Raw genomic sequence first — 21,375 nt, forward strand, 5'->3', positions numbered from 1 at the left:
AGGCTGATCTCGAACTTCTGGTTTCAAGTGATCTGCCTACCTCGGCCTCCCAGAGTGCTGGGGTTACAGGTGTGAGCCACCAGACCCAGCCCTTTTGGGGATGATTTGAAAGACTAGGGAGCTGAGAACCAAAAAAGGTAGTAAGGCAGGAGACAGAGCAAAAGTAGTTATATTTTCACTAAAAATTCTTGTGGAAGAGAGAGGGAATTCACAGGAGGAGTAAACCCAATCCTTTGAGTCTGCTTTTGTATCTCCCAGTGAGGAAATTTGAGGAATCCTGTCTCAGCTAGCCCAAGTAAGTTCGATAGAGGGTTGCTCCAAGCTTTTTCCATCTCAAGCATCGGTGGCTATGAACTGTGGAAGCCTAAAAAGTAGGTATCAATAACTCTGGGTGACAAATTCAAAAAGCCAAGGAATATGTGGTTATAAAGCCAAAAGCTTTTAAAATTACTTGGTTTTTCAACAAGGGTGCCAAGACAACTCAGTGGGGAATAGTCTTTTCAACAAATGGTGTTATTGGATATCCACATGAAAAGAATGAAATTGGACCCCTACCTTACACTATATACAAAAATTAACTCAAATTGGATCATAGACCTAAATACAAGAGCTACACTGTTAATTATAAACCTCTTAGAAGAAAACATAGGAGTAAAGCTTCATGACCTTGGGTTAGACAATGGTTTCTTAGATTACAAATCAAAACACAAATGACAAAAGAAAAAATTGGACTGCATCAAAATTAAAAACTTTTCCGCTTCAAGTGATACTATCAAGAAAGTGAAAAGACATTACAGGAGGGAAGTGAATAAGGGACTGGTATCCAGAATATATAAAGAACTCTTACAACTCAATAACAAAAAGACAAATAACCTCATTTTAAAATGGGTAAAGGATCTGAATACAGAAATGGCCAGTAAGCACAGGAAGATGCTCTGCATCATTAGCCATAAGGGAAATGCAAATCAAAGCTTCAATGAGAATGTATCACACCTGCTAGAATAGTTATCAGTCAGTGTTTACATAATTATTACTAAGTTAATGTTGTTCTCAAGTGTCTTAGTCTGTTCTGCATTGCTATAAAGGAATACCTGAGAATGGGTAATTTTTTTAGGAAAAAAGGTCTCATTGGCTCACTCTTCTGCTACTGGGAAAATTGGGCTTCTGGTGGAAGCCTCAGGCTGCTTCTGTTCATGAAGGAAGGTGGAGGGGAGCTGGCATGTGCAGAGATCACGTGGCAAGAGAGGAGGCTAGAGGACTGAGACACGCCAGGCTCTTTTCAACAGCCAGCTCCTGGGCTCTAATAAGTGGGAACTCACTTCCCACAACCAAGGGAGGACGTTCATCTATGCACGGCCCAGACAACATTGAGAGCAAATTTCAACACGAGCTTTGCAGGGGACAAACATCCCAACTATAGGAACAAGTGCTATATTATGATTACGTTTTTCTTACAAATTTGTTTTTTCCTAGAGTTAATAATGCCTGCTTTTAAAAGATTTGCTTAGTTTTCTGTGTTGACTATTGCTGTTTTTCCCTATATACTCCACATGCCTTGAATATATAAAATAACCTATCCTTTTGCACCTCCTTCCTACTTTTTTTCCCCCTTGGAGACCTCAACCTAGAGCTCTCTGGACTCTTCTGGTATGGCTGCACAGCAGGCCTGCTGGCTGTATTCCTTGGACTTGCCTTTGCTTCTTTCCTAGTTAGATTTCTCTTTTCTAATATCTTATGTCTTGATTTTTGTATACTCATTTACTGAAGTACGTCTTCCTGTGAAAGAGTACCTAGAAAGTAAACTGTTGAGTCCTTACATGTTTGAAAAATGCATTTATGTAACTCTCATTATACTTGGTCAATAATTTGGCTGAGGAGGCGGAGGTTGCAATGAGCTGAGATTGCACCACTGTGCTCCAGCCTGGGTGACAGAGTAAGACTGTCTTAATAATAATAATAACAGTAACAAGGCTGTATATGGAATCTGAGTCTGGAAGTCATTTTCCATAGAATTTTGAAGGTACTTGCTGTCCTGTGCTATCTGCTCTTGCTGTTGACTTGTCTTTTCCCATTTAGATCTTCATTCTTTAATATGTAAGGTGACCGTATAATTTGTTATCAAAAATGGAACATGTAAGGTGCTAGCCTGACAGCATATTAGGAAAACAGGTACAAACCAGGACTTTCTTGGGTAAACTGGGACATATGGTCACCCTCTTTATATGTAACCTATTTTTTCTTTAACTGCTTAGGATCTCCTCTTTCCTCCTGGTAATCTGCATTTCATGACGATTTATCTTGACAAAGGCCCTTTTTTTATTTGTTGCACTAGGTCTTTGCAGGTGCATTCCTATTCTTTCTTTGATTTTGGAAGATTTTCGGTATTACTCCAAACATTTTCTCCCAGCCTTTGTTAGTTAGATATTTGACTTTCTGGATTATCCTCTAAATTTTTGTCTTGTCTTGCAAAAAAGCAAGAAGATATTATCTTGTTGCCTTTTGGTTTTCTTTTTGTTTTATCAGAGATTTTCATTCATTTAAGTTCTGTTGGATTTAAAAAAATTTTCTATTTAGTGTTTATTTTCCCATTTTAGTTGTTTTTCACAGTATCCTGCTCTTATCAGAGTATACCCTCTTCCACTCCTCTGGGGTATTCATTGTAAGTTTTGGGGCTTTTTTCCTCCTTTTTAAGCATTTATTTTGTTCTCTGCGTTGCTTCCTCGAGTCTCTTTTTCCATTTGCTTGGTCTGTGCATGAGGATTCCCTCAAATGCAGGTGATCCTTAACTGTCTGTTCATATTTAAGAATAAAGCATTAAAGTTTATTATTTGGAATCTCTGAAAGCTGGGGAGAGTTTTGGCTTCTTTAAATATAATTATGTGGTAAATTGACCTCTTTGTTAAAGTAGCCATGGATGTCAGAATTTGTATTTGTTTGCTTAGTTTTCTATATGTCTATTTGTTTGTGCTGCTATAGCAAAATATCACAGACTGGGTAATTTTAAAACAACAGAAATTTATTTCTCACAGTTCTGGAGGCTGTAAAGTCCAAGAACAAGGAGCTGGCAGTTTCTGCAGTTTCTATTGTCTGGTGAGGGCTGCTCTCTGCTTCCAAGATGGTGCCTTGGTGCTGAATTCTCCTAAGGGAATTCACATAGGAGAAGGTGGAAGGGCAAAAAGGACAGACTATCTCTATCAGGCCCTTTTAGAGGAATGCCTAATCCCATCCACGAGGGCAGAGCCTGCGTCACTCAGTCACCTTCCAACACTGTTGCATTGGGGATTAAGCTTTCAATGTATGGATTTTGGGGGACACATGCAGAAGACCATAGCAACTTCGAAATCTCATTTTGGGGGTGGGGGAGCAGCCACCATTCAGTTTCTTCTAGAAAAGACTCCTCTGCTTTCCTGCCTAGGAAATTATAGCATGGGCTGTTAGCTTTCTACAAATAAGATGGGTGAAAGGGAGGTGTTTTAGAGATTAACATAGAGCTTTTCCCTTGTACCTCATTCCGGGCTTCTTTGCCTGGTACCCTCTACTCTGGACCTTCTGTAGTTCAGTTTTTCCAAAGAATAAAATTTCTTTTCTCTCAGCAAGGGGAGGGAGGTGGTAGAGGTGGTTGTCACTTGGCTCTGTGGGATAATGGAGAAAGCCCAAGTGGTTCTGCTCCTTCTCTTTTTCCCACCTTGCATGGTAGCTGCCAGAGAGCTGATCCGCACAGGAATTCTGTGGCCTAATACAGTTGTCTTCATCTTCACCTTTATTCACTCTGGGCATTTGGGTGATAACTCCTCCATCTTCTTACTGTCTTGGAAAAATTTATGAAAATATGCACTCATTAGCTCTCCCTTTCTCTTTTTTCTTGTGGGTTAATATTTATTTTATTCTTCAGCTGTCTCTTAGAGGGGTTGAGAAGAGATAAACTAATGTGTTCAATCTGCCATTTTTAGCTGTTAGCTGTTTCTAGGGTGCATTTTTTCTAGTGTAAATATTATAAATGTTGATTGGATGCTGAATAGTACTATTAGTGCTTTTCCTCTTGTATATTGGTATGGGTTACATAGCTTTCTGTGGCCAACCTGAAAACCTATCTGTATCTATGATTTTCCCCTAGAACTAGAGGTATAATTAACCCTTTCTGAATTGATTATCCAGAGGAATTTTAACGGACTAGAGCAAAAACATTTTCTTTCTCTCTTCATTTTCCAAATCACATAGAAAATTATTACAAATACTAAATCATCATTGTTGAAATAAAAATCTCTAATAATTGTAACAGAAACTTGAATTTTAGTAGAAAAGTTTATTTGTAAAGTTAAAGCTATACAAATTAAAATCGGAAGTAAAATCAAATTCTTCAGCCAGTATCCCCAAAGCTTTTTTTTGTAAGTGAGTTTTTTGAAAACAATTTTCTAATTAAATTTAAACCCAGTGATAGTGGTAGCTGTGGGAAATAGTAATAGCCATGGGAATCATTTGTTTAACTGTATTTTTTGTTGTAGCTTTCTTTTTCTAACCGTGGACACAACAGAATCTTCTGAAATATTGTACTGAATAAACTTGACCTAGCCAGATAGACCAATAAAACAATCTTTCAAGTCATGAATGACTAGGAATAGTCATGCAAAGCACTTGTGTGTGAAAACGTAGCTCAGAATATGTATAGTACACGAAGTGCTTGAAAGTAAATGCTACACCAACTTGGTGTTTGAATTGCAGAGACCACTGCAAGTGTAATAGATCCACTTGTGAGCTCCAATTTCCAGCCTTCGGCAAGGGCCTATGAGGCTGTCTTCCCGAGAGTCAGCCCTGTGTTGCTGGGGCAGCCTTCCATGAGTGCTTGCTCCCCAGTGACCCTGACTGCCCAGTCTCAAGGGATCTGAGATGATTAGGAAAACCAGGAATGGTTGTTGTAATCTCTTGCATGGCTCGAACAAGGTAAGGTCAATGAAATGCACTTATTCCATTATTTTCCTTCCTTTTTATTTTTCTTTCTCTTCTTTTTCTTCTTCTTTATTATTATTAACCACTCCCCCTCACTCCCCCTACTCCTTGCTTTTGACAGAATATTGATTGACTAGGAACCAGAAGCCCATTTCTGCTTAGCCTTAAGGGCAGCTGTTTACACAGCAGCAGTGTTACATAGGTTTACTGTGTCATATGTCTGTGTAACACTGGATTTGGATCTTGTATTTAGCTGCCAGAAGTGACTGTGATGAAGTAGGAGAGATAAACTGATAGATTGGCTGCCAGAAAGATGTTGGGAATCAATCAGATAAACAGGGTAGAGAAATAGCTTGCTGTTTTCTAGTGATAATAAAACCAGCCGCTTCTGGTCCCTGCATTCTTAAACATAATTGCTGTGGTAATAATGTCCAAAATAAGCAAATGAAAAAACATCATGGGAGGTTTTCTAATTGCAGTTGAGATATCTTTTTCCCTTTTGCAATAGAGATTCATCTTTTGGAAATGAATATTTTTATAAATTTGTTTTACTTCTTCCAGTGCCTACTTACATAAACAAATGAAATTAGAAAGAGACCTGCCTTCAGAGGAATTTATTCCTCTTTCTTCATCTTCTCACAGGCTTCAGCTATTTGATTTGGTGAAATATCTCTATTGCCACCATACCTCACCGACAAAATAATTGCTAATTTTTATGAAGAAACAAGTTTTCGGATCAAGCCTGTATTATTGTCAGATGATTAGCAGAACTAGTTTATCTTAGTGTCTTCTCCGAAATTTCTCTCAGAAGGTTTTTGGAATTTTAATCTCTATTTCTCTTTCTCCCTAGATAGCACTTGTAGTTTTATTATAGTAATTTAGAATTCTTCTTCTTTAGTGTTTAACTTTAAAATCCATTGCTTCTCTTCACCCAGGACTTTAAGATCCAGTGCAGATTCTTAAGTCTGTATGAAAGGTACAGATGTAGATTTCAACTGGGTGCAGTGGAGTCAGGATTAAGATGACAGTAGGAGAGTCATTTAGAATCATTCCTATGGAGTTAATTACATGGGATGAGAGACTAGTCCTCTGTCATATATTTTCAGTATACACAAATCACTTTCTGTAGGTTCCCTCTTAAAATTGTTGTGTCTATGAATGTGTTGGTAACATATGTAGTAGCTAAATCACTTAATAGCAAGCTTGATAGAGTAGCAGCTATGGAAAACAAGAGGATGATGCCCACACTTTTAATTATATGCAATAAAGTTTTTTTGCCTGAGGAAGACCTTCTTGACTGCTGGAGGTTATAGTTCAGAAGTTAACCTTGCGCCATTATCCTATTGGTGAGAAGCTGGTGCATTTTTCCCTTTTCGCCACACAGCCTTCCCACCTGACCTTTTAAAGATTCTCCATTATTATCGATGGAGTAGACAAAGCTAATTATAAAAACAATGAAGGGGGCTGGGCGTGGAGGCTCATGCCTATAATCTCAGCACTTTGGGAGGCCGAGGTGGGCAGATCACGAGGTCAGGAGATCGAGACCATCCTGGCTAACACGGTGAAACACCATCTCTTCTAAAAATACAAAAGATTAGCCAGGCATAGTGGCACGTGCCTGTAGCCCCAGCTACTCGGGAGGCTGAGGCAGGAGAATTGCCTGAACCCAGGAGGCGGAGGTTGCAGTGAGCCGAGATTGCACCACTGCACTCCAGTCTGGGTGACAGAGTGAGAGTCCGTCTCAAAAAAAAAAAAAAAAAATGAAGGGAATGTTGCACACTTATCGATCTATTTGAATTGAACTGCAGTACAATAAGTCTTCCAAATGGGCTTCTGTTCTCGGCTACCGCTATAGCCACCTTTTTAAAGATATATAAATATGAAAGGGTTGATGGGAATTCAGTAATGCTCTTGCCATTGGGTTGTCCCTTATTGATTGTAGTTTTAGAGCTGTCACTATGCCATTCGGAATTCCTTCTGTCCCCTTTTAAAGTCAGTTGTACTGGAAGATGATAAATAAATCTGTTGCTTTCCTTTTTCCCCTAGCTCCTTCGAGAACTCATAGAACGAAAAACCAGCTCCTTGGATCCCAACGATCAGGTGGCCATGGGAAGGTAATCTAGATATGCTTTCTGTTCATGCAAACAGCCAATATAATAGTTTCTCCTCTTGAGTCCCTTTAATTGTACCTGCAAAGCAAGGATTGATCCTATAATTACTGAAGTTAAGCAAGATAATAAGAGCTAGAAAGACAATGTGACCAACTGTTTACCCTACATTGCCTTAAGTGCAATTTGAAAAGGAATTATAAAACACCTATGTGTTTGTTTGTAGAGTTTGTTTTCCAGAGTTTTTCTTACACTCTTTGCTCCCTGGTTTGCGTTGTGATTGTATCCATATCAATCTGTTGACCAGTGGATACAAAGCAGCCACCCAAATGTGTGCTCTCGGCTATCAGAACATGGCACTTTGCACAACAGGTTCCTTGCTCTCAGTCGAATCTGCTTTGTTAGAGTCTGCCCTAATTTAGACCTCCACCCCTTCAGTAAAAGCTTCAGCACAATTAGAAATGGAACGTGGCAGCATTACCCAGATGTCGGGTTAGAATGTAAAGTAGTGAAGGAAGGCTCTTGTGTGTATGCTTCATCCTGTGGTTGGAAAATAAAAAGTGCATTTAGAGTGCTACCTAATGAATAGTGTACATTTAAATAGCCATCAGCCATAATTTGCAAAAGCATGAAAGGAAACAAAAGCCGAAAGTGCCAGAATGGGATTCTAGGCAGAGCAGCCTTTCGAGAAAGCAATGAAAAATTTGTGTTGATGAAATAATTTTGAGTAAAATATTTGAGTTTTATGGTAGGATGTTGTTGATATTTCGTTTATCTCTGGAATGTTACGGAGAGCTGTTCACTATAAATTTAATGTGATAGAGCAAATTGCATTTAAGTGGTGATTATATTGTACATTTATCTGACTTTACAATAAAATAGATTATGGTAATTAAGATTAAATTAAGATTACAGTAATTGGATTTCCCTAGATTTTTTTTTTCTGATGTTGAGTTTTCGTTATATAAATCAGGTAAGATGACTAGCTGCTGCTGCTGTTTCTCCTTTTTCTTTTTTTCACTTTTGTTCATATGAGCAATTCACGAAGATTTTCTTAGCCTAGTATCCCTTATTGAAAAATTAATTCCTTCTTATCTAAAATGACTGTAGAATATGTGACTCTTTTTTGGATTCTGATCCAAACAAGCCAACTGTAAAATTGAGACATTCCAGGAAATGTGAGGACTGACTGGATATTTGATAATAAAGAATTATTGTTGACTTTTTTTTTTTTTAGATGTGGTAATGGTGTTGAGATTATATTGAGAGGAGAAGAGTCCTTATCTCTTCTCTTGTATAGCAACATGTACTGAAATATTTATAGATGAAATGAAAATTAACAGTTTAAAACAAGTAAAACAAATATAAACAATTTAAAACAATTAAAAACTAGTGTCAGTAGTGGATAATTATTTAAAAATTAGCAAAAATTTGGAAGGCACAAGAAAAAGCACTGGAGGATTACCAAAGGGAAAGTTAGATTTAAAAAATTCATGCACTCAAACCAACCAGCAGTTGCAACATTAGTAATAGAACATGCTGCATAGCTAAAACATTAAAAAGAAACCCAAGCAGCTATGCTCAGTTTGATGGGTCTGCCTGCAGACTGGTAGATTTAGTGCCTGTCACAGCAACTTCAAATACTGAGGAGCATTGTTAACCAAATTTGCTGTAGAATTTCCCAGCTGCCATTTGTTTTTTACCATTGCACAAACCCTGTTCAATTGATTAGTCAGTCTGGCCCCAAACTAGCTTGAGGAACTTGATGTAGGTTGATGATTTCTTTCTGCAGGGTTGTTAGTGAGAAAAATTCCAATTTGTCAATATGTATAACTATTTCTGTTAGTGATGGTGCATAACATTGTTTGTGAATTTTCCAGGCAGTGGCTTGCAATCCAGAAGTTGCGAAGCAAAATCCACAAAAAAGTAGATAGGAAAGCCAGCAAAGGCAGGAAACTTCGGTGAGTTACTTTTTGGAAAAATGTCAACATATATTGTATGTGTATCTCTTCTCTTGCATTCGGGCTGTTAGGCTATGTTTTCTTTTCTTCTGGTGATTCTGTTTTTAAGGATCAGGAAAATAACTAAACCAGTATTTGAAGGTTTATTACAACTCAGGTTTTCTTAGTCTAAAATGGAAATATAGTTCCATTGACTTTTGTGCTACTGTTGTGAATGGATGGGTGAAATAATGTATGTATTCCTTGAAAGAGAAAAAATAAGAAAACAAAAGTTAAATAGTTGAAATTATATTAATTTTAATAATTTATATAGAATGATACAAAAATGTTACGGCCAGGCACAGTGGCTCCTGTACTCGGGAAGCCGAGGCAGGAGAATCACTTGAACCCGGGCAGCGGAGGTAGCAGTGAGCCAAGATTGCGCCACTGTACTCCAGCCTGGGCAACAGAGCAAGACTCTATCTCAAAAAAATAGAAAATAAATATGTTATTGTCTTATTGGTCTATTTTCATGATGCCATATATGCACACAGTATGTTAAAAAGACATAAATGAAGGACTGCAGGAAATGTTAACAAAGTTATTAAATAAGATGGGAAATAAAATGTTTATGGGAAAATAGAGAAATTTATGACTTAGGAAAATCCTCCCCCGTGAGCTCTTTAAGGAGTTTTATAAGGGTACAGATGAGAAGGAGCAAGAGTAGAAACTAGCATCGCTATACTTTTAGACTTGGTAACTGTCATGTCTCTGTGTGTGTGTGTGTGTGTGTGTGTGTGTGTGTGACACAATATAATCACACACAGTCTCAGTATCAAAGAAACTACCTATAATTCAGGTGTACACTGAGAAAATCTTAAACTTGTGTTAGGACAGTTTTAGGCAGATAGTTAATCCCACATCCTTTTTAGAACCTACCTATCATTAAATTCCCTTTAGACAAATGTGAGTCCATCTGATTTTTTAAAGATCTTCAGAGAAGTAGATTTCTCAGTTACTTTAATTAATTTGTTTTAGTATTTAACAAAACTCATCAGGAAATGCTTATTTTTCTTTAACTTTGCAAAAGTACAAAGTATCATCAACTTTGGAAAGTATCATCCTTTGATTTAGTGTCTCTTTTTTTCAATCTCAGGTTAAATTGTTATAATTTGTTAATTTCCAAATCTTCATGGTTCTCTAGGTTCATTTTTAGAGGTTAAGAATATGGATTTAAGAGGCAGACTGCCTGAGTTTGAATCCCAGCTTTGACATTGATTAGTAGTTACTTTGGGCAAGACCCTTAAACTCTGCTAGTTTCTTCATCTGTAATGTGAATATGACAATATACAAGCCTTGAAGGGTTGCTGTGAGGATTAAATGAATAGTGTATGTATGGCTGTTAGAATAGCGCCAGGTACATAGTAAGCACTATATAAGTGTTTGTTGCCATTATGACTGTCATTACTATTGCTATCAGTATTCCAAGGTTGAATCAGTCTCTTTTCCTAGTGTGCATTTATTTGCTTACTGACATGTCTCTTCTATACCTGTCTCCCCTCACCCTCGCTCCAAGGATTTAAAGAAGAATGTTACTAATAGTACTTCATAGGTGACCAGGCTGGATGATTACCTTATTCCTTATTTCTGGGATCAAATTTTTCTCCAGTACTATACTTTTAAGATTATAATTTCATGAGGACATAAATGTTCTGTAGAAGGAGGAGCTCGAGATTTCAAATCACCAGACTTGGGTTCAAATCTTGGCTCTGTCTGGCAATATAATTTTGGTCGTTCTTTATTTTCTGGGCCTCACTTTTCTTATTTATTGAGTAGAGATAATAATCCCTGCTTTGGGGATTTGGTATGGGAATTAAATGAAATCATGTGTAAATATCTGGTACATAGTAAGCACTCAAAAATGTTTGATTTATCAGTTTGAAAGGAAAAAAAACAGGATTTTTTAAAATAGCAACTGCTTTTTATATTAATGAATTAAACTAATTTCATTAAACTGTTCATTACAGGTATGTGTCAGTGCAATTAGATACCTTTGCTTTTGCAACATTTTGTTAGCAGTGGAGATTCCCACGTGTTCCCATATATCCAGAGGTTGTAAAATCTTATTCTGGCAACAGACAAGCAAGAGGCATTGTTTTTAAACAGGGTTAAACATGAAAATATAATAAGTGGTTTTAGTGTCCTTCTCCTTCCAAGAAGATGGTCATTAGATGGTACGTAAGACCCAGTCTGCCCTCAGGGAACATTCACAGTCATCCGTGGTATCTGTGGAGGATTGGTTCCAGGATGTACAAACACTCCCACACCCCCACCCCTGCAGATACCAAAATCCACGATGCTCAAGTTCCTTATATAAAGTGACATAGTATTTGCATATAACCTACAGACATCCTCCCTGTACTTTAAATTATCTCTAGATTGCTTATAATACCTAGTCTAGTAGAAATGCCATATAAATAGTTGTTACACTATACTGTTTAGGAGATAATAACAAGAAAAAAAATTGGGACATGTTCAATACAGGCACAACCATTTATGTCTTAAGTATGTTTGATCCGTGGTTGATTGAATCTGTGGATGCTGAACCCACAGATACAGAGAGCCAACTAGTCTGGAGAGGGTGGCAGACCCTGGCCGACTGAGGTGCTGTGTGGGAGCTGCAACAGTAGAAATAATCCTGCTCCACCCTTGAGGGATGCAGACTGCTCTGGAAGACTTGCACAAGATATGACATCCTCACTGAGCCTTGAGAAATTAGTAGGCATTTGCCCAGTGAAAGCAAAGAGAATGTGTGCAAAAAGGTTTGTAAGCTTGAGAGCTTGTGGGGTCCATTTTGGAAACTGCAATTATTTTGTTTTGGCAGAGACTTTTGTAGCAAACTGAGATTTGAACTAATTGGTCTGATTCCAGAGCCTGTTCTTCTAACCTTCTTCAGTGAGTTGTTTCACTGGCAGGACCAACTGGCCTACATAGGCACCAAAAGTGAATATGAGAGACTAGCAGGAGTGAGGCTACATGCATGGGCGAGTGCTAGATCATGGTCATGTTAAGAATTTTGGACTTTATTTTGTAGACTGAGCCATTGGAAGATTTTAGACAGAGGAATATTGTGACATTCACATTTTAGAAAGATAATTGGCCAGGCACAGTGGCTCACGCCTGTAATCCCAGCACTTTGGGAAGCCAAGGCAGGCGGATCACTTGAGGTCAGGAGTTTGAGACCAGCCTGGCCAACATGGTAAAACCCCATCTCTACTAAAAATAAAAAATTAGCCGGGCTTGGTAGCGTGTGCCTGTAGTCCCAGCTACTCAGGAGGCTGAGGCAGGAGAATCGCTTAAACCCAGGAGGCAGAGGTTGCAGGGAGCAGAGATTGTGCCACTGCACTTCAGACTGGGTGACAGAGCAAAACTCCATCTTTAAAAAAAAAAAAAAGGATAATTCTAGGGGATTTTCTATAAAGGACTAAAAAGTTATGAGAGCAAGGCCTGGAAGGAATAGGAGATGACAGATTGAGAGACATTTATATAGGTGAGTAGTTACTACTTAGGAATGGCCCCCCATGAAGAGGTAAAAGAAAGTGAGAAGGTTGGAATGACTCCCAGGGTTTCAGGGAACTAGATAGGTCTTGGTAGTAATCACTGAGATGTGTAAGAGATAGGCTGCAAGAAGAAAATCTTTTTTTATTGTTTATTTGAGGGAGGGAGTAGATTCAGTTTCTGAATATGTTGAAGTTTGACACAACCTTGAGAAATCCAAGTTGAGATATTTTTCAGATGAGAGAAGGATGTAGGTATTTATTAGTTGATAGCTTGGCAACAGTTTAATTGCTGTTTCCCAAGAAGGTACAGTGTGACAAGAATGCAGAGTGACAAGAATAGAACCCTGAAGAATATCAACATATGTGAGATTAGACAGGGTAAAAGAAGCCCATGAAGAATGCTAAGGAACAGTGGCCATTGAGGGAGGAGGGCAGGGGGAAGTTAGTGACAGCAGTGAATACAGGGAAGTGTTTAGTAAGGGGTCAGGAGTGCCTGGTGCCTCAGAAATCACCAAGGGCAGCATCGTTTCATTTGTTATCACATTTCTTCACATGAAATGCCTTTGATTTCTGAAGAATTCCAGAAACTGCAAACTAAAACTGCATGCTTGAAAGACCTCTAGAATTTATTCGTAAACTTCTACTGCCTTGATTGGTTTGTTTTCATAAAAGCCTTTTGGAATCAAATTGATGTGCCATCAAAAGGTCCTGTACCGTTCCAGTTATTAAATGTAGAGGGGATGAGAGAAATAGAAAACCACCACTAGGGAAACCCCATAGTAATATTTTTTGCAGGCAAGGTCCACCAATAGATACTAAAATCAATGGGCAAAAGTTTGAGGAGAGACTGTATTTGTATGGTCTCAAAGTATCTCCCTCAAGATATTTGTCCATTACAAAGAGAAACATCGTGACTTTACAGTAATCTAACAGATGCCTCCTTAACCTAGTGTTCAAGATGAACAGCACCAGTAAAAAGACATATCTACACCCCTCTGTCTTCAGTAGAAAGATACAACATCATTTCTGTGGTATTCTTGCCAAAAATGCCTAACCTTAATCTCATCATAAAACCAGCATACAAATCCACATTGGGAGACACTATACCAAATAACTGACCAGTACTCCTCGAGTGTCAAGGTAATGAAAAAACAAGGACTGAGAAGCTGTCATAGATTGCAGGAGACTAGGGAGACATCACAACTAGGTGTAATGTGGGGGCTCAGGAGCCTAAACTTATTACAGAATAAGAAGGTTTTAATGTCATAGATAAGTTCATGTGTGTTGAATTGGTTTGGGTTTTGTCATCTTGTTCTCACCTGGCTCTTCTTGAGATCGTAAATGTGAGGATGTGGTCAGAATCAGAGAGTAGTCTTTACTCATAGCAATCGCATAACAACTAACATCTCCAGAACTCCCAGGTCAGGCACTGCTAAGCAATTTACATGCAGAGGCAGAAAGAGCACAAGCTCTGGAGCCAACTGCCTAAGTTTTAAAGCCGACTTTTCCATTTCCCAGCCTTGAGACTTTAGACAAATTACTTTACATCTCTGTGCTTCAATTTCCTCATCTGTGAAAGGAGTATAATCATAGAAGTGACATTTCATAGGGTTGTTATGCAGATTAAATGAGCTAATTCATGTGAGGTAACATCCCCAGCGTTACATAGTTACTAAGTAGCAAACTGGGATTTGAACTAATTGGTCTGATTGCAGAGTCGATTCTTCTAAAACCTCTGGATGTTGAGTTGTTTCACTGGCAGGACCAACCTTATGCAGGCACCACAATGACATCTTGGCTACCTTAGCATTCTTTCCTAAAGGGTTAAACCAGGGGGCCCCCCAGGCTAGATGAGAATATTATAAACAACTTTCTTGAGTTAGACTTCAAGAACAGACAGTGTATGCCAGCTGTCATCACTGATACTAGGTCCCACCATTGAGCAATTTTTTGCTCTTTTTTTGTGATAGGGTTGTATAATAAGACTTCCAGAAATGTTATAGCAAAGATTAACATTACCTTCTGGAAATGGTTTAAATAATAACACATCATTGGTTTAAATGATACAGCCTGGTCAGACTTGCTAATTGGATGCTAGAAAATAACCTTTAAAAAAATTTGGGTTTTTAGAAATACAGTAATTATAATTATTGATTATCAGTATTCTACTCAGCATTACATATAAGTGGATTTAGTTATGATTTAATCAGAAATCATAATGTAAATGGATCAAACTCCCAAGCCTTTAATAATATGATGTCTTACTTTGTTGGTCTGTTCTTGCACAACAAAATATATTTATCTTTTCTTAGTATGGTTGGTAAAAGGCGATTTAATATTAAAACATGCACCCATTTTCAGTGCACTGAGATTAGAGGAATCCATTGCACTAAGTATACTAAATAGTCTTTAATCTGATTTCTTCGTAAAGCCTGTATTTCATCATGTAGTTTTAATAGTTATTGATGATATTGTATTAAATGAAAAGATATTCTACAGAGCATTTCCATCTAATAAAAATATTAATGTGTATTATATATGCAATTTTAAATGTTCTAGTAGCCACATTAGAAAAGTAAAACAGTGAACTTAATAGCAAATTTCATTTAACCCAATATATAAATATATTATTTTAACAATTTACTATTTTAAGAATTATTAATGGCATATATTCTTTTTTTGTCCCAAGTCTTCAAACTCTGGTTTGTATCTTATACTTAATTACAGTACATCTCAATTCAGACTAGTCACATTTCAAATGCACAGTAGCTATGCATGGCTAGTAGCTACTGTATTGCGTAACACAACTGTAGGATATAGTTCACCGTCTTTGTCCACACAGCCAAGAATAGTAGTCATACTTTCAGATGGACTCTGAAGTTTAGTGAGGCCTAAGGACATTAAAATATATATGTAATTAACAATGTTTTTGCTTTATATTTAACTAAAAAGGTTGTTCATACATTCATACAACTTTTGGAAGGGCATTTTGACTCAGTCAAGTTTACATATACATACCTTTCAACTCAGCAATTTCACATCTAAGAGTAATGTTTTGGCTGGGCTCAGTGGCTCATGCTTGTAATTCCAGGGAGGCTGAAGTGGGAGGATTACTTGAGCCCAGGAGTTCAAGACCAGCTTAGGTAAAAGTGAGGTCCCATCTCTTAAAAAAAAAAAAAAAGTTATTTATTAGGTATTAGCCAGGCATTGTGGCATACACCTGTATTTTTAGCTACTTGGGAGGCTGAAGTGGTGGATCACTTGAGCTCAAGAGTTTTGGTCCAGCCTGAGCAACATAGCAAGACCCTTCCTTGTCTCTTTAAAAAAGTAAAATAAATATATATATATATATATAGATTAATTTTTTGGTGATTACTAGAGGCTGGAAAGGGTAGTGTGGAGAGCAGGGGAAGAAGAAAGGTTGGCTAATGAGTACAAAACTATAGTTAAACCAGAAGGAATAAGTTTTAGTGTTTGATAGCACGCTAGAGTGACTACAGTTATCAAGAATTTATAGTATATTTCAAAATAGCTAGAAGAGAAGATTTGGAATGTACCTAAAAAGAAATTATAAATGTTTGAGGTGATAGATATCACAGTGACCCTGATTTGCTCATTACACATTGTATGCATGTATCAGAATACTGCATTTACCCCATAAATATGTACAATCATTATGTAGTAATAAACTTTAAAAATTATATATTAATTTTATAATTAGAAGCTAACAAGCAGACTTCAAAAAAATTTATGTGACTGGACATGATTGCTCTTGCCTATAATCCCAGCACTTTGGAAGGCCGAAGTGGGAGGATCACTTGAGTTTAGGAATTTGAGACCAGCCTGGACAACATAGCAAGACCCTATCTCTACAAAAAAATTTTTTTTAAATTATCCAGGAATAGTGGCGCACACCTCTAGTCCCAGCTATTTGGTGGTGGTGGGAGCTGGGAGGCAGAGGTTGGGAGGATGGCTTGAGCGTCGGAAGTCAAGGCTATAGTGAGCCATGATCACACCACTGCACTCCAGCCTGAGTGACAAAGCAGGACCCCATCTCAAAAAACAAAACAAAATGTCACCAACAAAAAAACAAGGTGACATAGAGGCCTTTTTTCATTTTATTAAAATTTGAAGAATTCGACTGGGCATGGTGGCTCACGCCTGTAATCCCAGCACTTTTGGAGGCCAAGGCAGGTAGATAAGTCCAGGAGCACAAGACCAGCCTGGGCAACATGGTGAAACCCCATCTCTACTAAAACTACACATATTAGCTGGGCATAGTGGTATGTTTCTGTAGTCCCAGCTACTCTGGTCAGTTTTTTTTTTACTCTTTGTAGAGACAGGGTCTTGCTATGTTGCCCAGGCTGATCTTGAACCCCTGGGCTCAGGTGATCCTTCTGCCTCAGCCTCTCAAAGTGCTCAGGTTATAGGCATGAGCCACCGTGCTGCCAACTGCATGTGTTTTGTGTGTGCTTTGTGTTTTAAATTTTCTGTATTTTATGCCTTTTCTATTACTTTTTTCTGGTGTGGGGGGTACAGATAGGGGTCTTACTGTGTTTCTCAGGCTGGTTTTGAACTCCTAGCCTCAAGCATCCTTCTCCTCGGCCTCCCAAAGTGCTGGGATTACAGGCATGCGCCACCATACCCTGCCAATATTACCTGTATAATGGGGAAAATCTTATCAGTATTATTCTTGTAAAATTTATTTGCTGAGAAAGAGAATTACCTTTGGGAGGCTGAAACTGTGAGTGGTATAATAAATAATTAAATTATTTGATGTGTAAAAATGTTCCTAAAACTCTAAAACATTATGTATTAAATACATGAAAATATCACATTTTGTTTACAGATAGTGTTTTGTGCTAGTAGAGTTTTTTGGGTTAGAATTTTATTTTTTGTATATAGAGAAGGCACATTAAAATGAGTAGAAAAGGATACCCCTTTGAATTATCGTTGGTATGATTTGGTCTGTATAAGGTCACATATTTTCTAGAGAATCTCAAATATATCATACCAAAAAACTTTCTTTTTCCAGTTGGTGGGAAATGTAGGTGATATAACTTAAACTTCCGTAGTACCTAGATTGAAGATCTAGGAATCATACTTACTGTGAACTCAGTTGTGCTTCTCCATTTAAAGATGGGGGAGATGAAAGACCCCATGGATTTAGTGCATGGAGATGCTGTGGAATTGCAGATGCCTTTTCTGACTTGGGGAACCAGTGTCAGTGAGTGATGGTGTTGGTGAGGTGTTGCATTCAGATGCTATACCACTCACTACCTGTGCTGCTGCCAGTAGATGACTTTTATGACATCTATTAAAATGAAAAATGCTTAAGATATATGTAGAGGAGGAAAATGAGATAGTCAATTCCTCATTGTCTTTAGTCTGGAATAATATTTAAGGGTTGTATATTGTTCAGCAGCACAAGTGTACCCGTTCTTTTTTGGGGCTGTGATATAAATGAATCTGTGTTGAACTGTCATTTACAGTAATCTGTATCAGACTTTTCTCCTGTAATATTAAGGAAAAAGGGGGAAATGTACCAGTCACCCCTACATGTTCGCGAGTTCCACATCTGTGGATTCAACCAACCATGGATTGAAAATATTCAGGCATGGGGAAAGGATCATTGTGCTATACCTGTGAACAAGTGCAGACTTTTTTCTTGTCATTATTCCCTAAATAATACATTATAACAACTATTTACATAGCATCATATTGTATTAGGTATTTTAAGTAATCTAGAGATGAGTTAAGTATGTGGAAGCATGTGTGTAGATTACATGCAAATACTGTGCCATTTTACATACGGAAATTGAACATCCATGGATTTTTGTATCCATGGGGATTCCTAGAACCATTCCCCTACAGATGCCAAGGGATGACTGTAGTTGGTCATCCAACGACAGTGCTAAGTGCCTATGAATTTTTTTCCCTATCCCACTTTGTAGCCAAATGTTCCAGTGATCAGTTCTGGAGTTTGTTAACTCATGGAATGTGTTTCCTCTCCTAGGTTCATAGTTGCTAATGTTGCTGCCTGTTTGCTTCCTGCTTTATTTAGGTTTCATGTCCTTAGCAAGCTGCTGAGTTTCATGGCACCTATTGACCATACTACAATGAATGATGATGCCAGGTGAGTAATGGATTAATTATGTGTCTCAAATGGCTTCATGGCAGCCTGATATTGACCCGTTCTATAGCCTTCGCCCTCTCCATTTCTTCTTATCAGTTAACCATTTGTCATTCTCATCATAGTAAGGGTCACATCTCTTCACCCTCATAATTACTATAAAACCAAACCAGAAACTTGCATAAACCTCAGTACTGCCTTTGGTGGTTTGTTTGTTTTTCCTGTTTTGTTTTGAACTTTAGCCCACCTGCCTGGGACATCTGAGCTCTCTAGGACAGGGCGGGTGGCCCGTGTACTTGCCATTTCTACTTGCAGCTGTTGTGAATATTCTTTCCTTTTGAAAGTGGCTCTAGTGAGTGCTCTGGAGATGTGCATATGTTGTATTTGTTGGGGATTGTGAGTGTTTTTACAAAAGATGTATATACTGGCCGGGCATGGTGGCTCACACCTGTAATCCCAGCACTTTGGGAGGCCGAGGTGGGCAGACCACCTGAGGTCGGGAGTTCGAGACCAGCCCAACCAACATGGAAAAACCCCATCTCTACTAAAAATACACAATTAGCTGGGTGTGGTGGGGCATAATTGTAGTCCCAGCTACTTGGGCAGCTGAGGCAGGAGAATCGCTTGAACCCAGGAGGTGGAGGTTGTGGTGAGCCAAGATCATGCCATTGCACTCCACGTTCTGGGCAACAGGAACGAAACTCCGTCTTAAAAAAAAAAAAGATGTATATGCTTATTTTATAAAGCTGAAACAAGGCCAAGCATGGTGGCTCATGCCTGTAATCCCAGCACTTTGGGAGGCCGAGGTGAGCAGATCACCTGAGGTCAGGAGTTCGTAATTCCAGCTACTCAGGAGGCTGAGGCAGGAGAATCGCTTGAACCTGGGAGGTAGAGTTTGCAGTGAGCCGAGATCGCGCCGTTGCACTCCAGCCTGGGCAACAGAAGTGAAACTCCATCGCAAAAAAAAAAAAAGAAAAAGAAAAAAGTATGCTCATAATATTACTATTCAGAGATAACCTTTTTAAAATAACAGTTTCTTCTGTATGTATTAATTGGCATTCTATAATGAAGAGCTTCCTCTTCTCCCTCGTTTACCGTTTATTTATTCATTTATATCAATATGTACTCATGTTTTCCTGTTTTATTCAATGAGTTACATTTATTTTGATGATAAAATTGTCCCAGATAGTGTAAGTGCCTTCAAACTGGCTTGTGTCCTTCAAAGTTGTCTTCAGTCATTCTTTGAATACTTCCTTACTTTCTGGCACAACGAGATGTTTGAGGCTCATTTTAGACTTTCCATCTTCCAGCCCTGAAATCAGTCTTTCTTGAAGGAGCCCTGGTTCGGTTTAGTAGTTCTTTTTAATGGTATTTAGAAACCAAGATCTAGGTACCGGGGATGCTCCTCATTAGTGAGTATTGTTATTTCTAGGCCCTGTCAGCATACAGAGATAGAAAATGTATGTGTATACATTCACACATACACAGAAGACAGCCACTTTGAACATCTCACAGTATTTCATTCCAGTTTTTATAAGTTCCCTTTCAGTATGTTCCTGTTTTTCTTTTTTATATAATTGAAATTATATTTGCTTATTTCTTATTGCTTATTTCTTTTCCTCAAGTAAATAGTTTTGGTTTTCCTAAGTTACACATATATCATTCTTGGTGTGCTGGGGGCATAGAGAAACTTTTTTTTAATGATTTTAAGGTAGTAATTTATATACTGAGAGCATTTTCATGTCATTAATTTAAAAAGTTTTAATGACCAAATAATATTGTTACAATATTTATTTGGCCATTCACTGGTTGTTGGATGTTTAAATGGCTTTTAATTGTCATTGTTGTAAATAATGCTGTGAGGAACATTTTTAAACATATTTACCAAGTGATATTATTGGTCATAATAAAGGCACAGGTGGTTTTTGCTAGTTTATCCCTCAAACTACATATAACCTTTTTATTGAAGAGTATTTTGTTTGCTACCAAATGCCATCAGATTCCCCTCCTTGCCTGAAAAGTATGAGATCTGTGAATTTTGGCAAACACTATTATTATTTTTTATTTGGTTTATTCAGTGCTTTGAGCACAAAACAGTTTATGGATGGTTCTGAGTACATTTATATCCAGCTTTGTGACCCCCATCTGCTGTCCTGTGCTTTGCAAGTGCATGTCTAGATATGGCTGTGATTTTTTATTCATTTCTAGATCTAGCCTGTTTAAAAATTGCAGAGTAAAATGAGTGCCTCTTAGATTCCCTGTCAGGATGCCATGAAAAAATTGCATCAAGAAGAAAGCAAAACTAGTTTTGAAAATTAAACCAAACCCTTTAAGGTTACATTATTATCCCAGGCATAAAATGAAACCTGGTTTAGAAATTAGTGGCATCTTTTGAACACAGCACTATAAAATCATTCAGAAATCAACAGTATGCCATTCTTAGTTGGAATTTTACTTGAATCCCTTGAGGCGTAGTTTTTCCAGAATCTTATCTATATTCACTCAATTTTTGAAGGTCTACTATTTGCTAGGAATAAAAATTATTTGACTATGACTCTGTTAGGATTAATTTGGATATGGTCTATAAGAAATATATAACCTGACTACAGAGGCATAAGCAAATGGAAGTCCATCTTTCTGACAGGATAATTCTAGGGGTGAGAGGCAACTGTTGGCCATGGCTTTTGCTT

At 37.9% G+C, this 21,375-nt stretch overlaps 1 protein-coding gene across 4 annotated transcripts in view; it reads left to right on the forward strand.

Annotated features, from left to right (window-relative positions):
- Positions 1–21,375, forward strand: part of AATF (apoptosis antagonizing transcription factor) — a 119,860-nt gene that overhangs the window by 66,827 nt on the left and 31,658 nt on the right. For 2 of the 4 annotated variants that reach the window (XM_012445474.2, XM_064378443.1), the window contains exons 9-11: positions 6,991–7,058; positions 8,933–9,013; positions 18,617–18,688. In XM_012445474.2, coding sequence (XP_012300897.2) covers positions 6,991–7,058; positions 8,933–9,013; positions 18,617–18,688 — 221 coding nt within the window. The remainder of the gene's footprint in view (positions 1–6,990; positions 7,059–8,932; positions 9,014–18,616; positions 18,689–21,375) is intronic. The other 2 variants (XM_012445476.2, XM_064378444.1) reach the window with 1 other exon arrangement.

The sequence above is a fragment of the Aotus nancymaae genome, unplaced genomic scaffold (assembly GCF_030222135.1).
Source record: "Aotus nancymaae isolate 86718 unplaced genomic scaffold, 86718_ANA_hifiasm-v0.15.2.pri h1tg000018l, whole genome shotgun sequence".
Lineage (NCBI taxonomy): Eukaryota > Metazoa > Chordata > Mammalia > Primates > Aotidae > Aotus > Aotus nancymaae.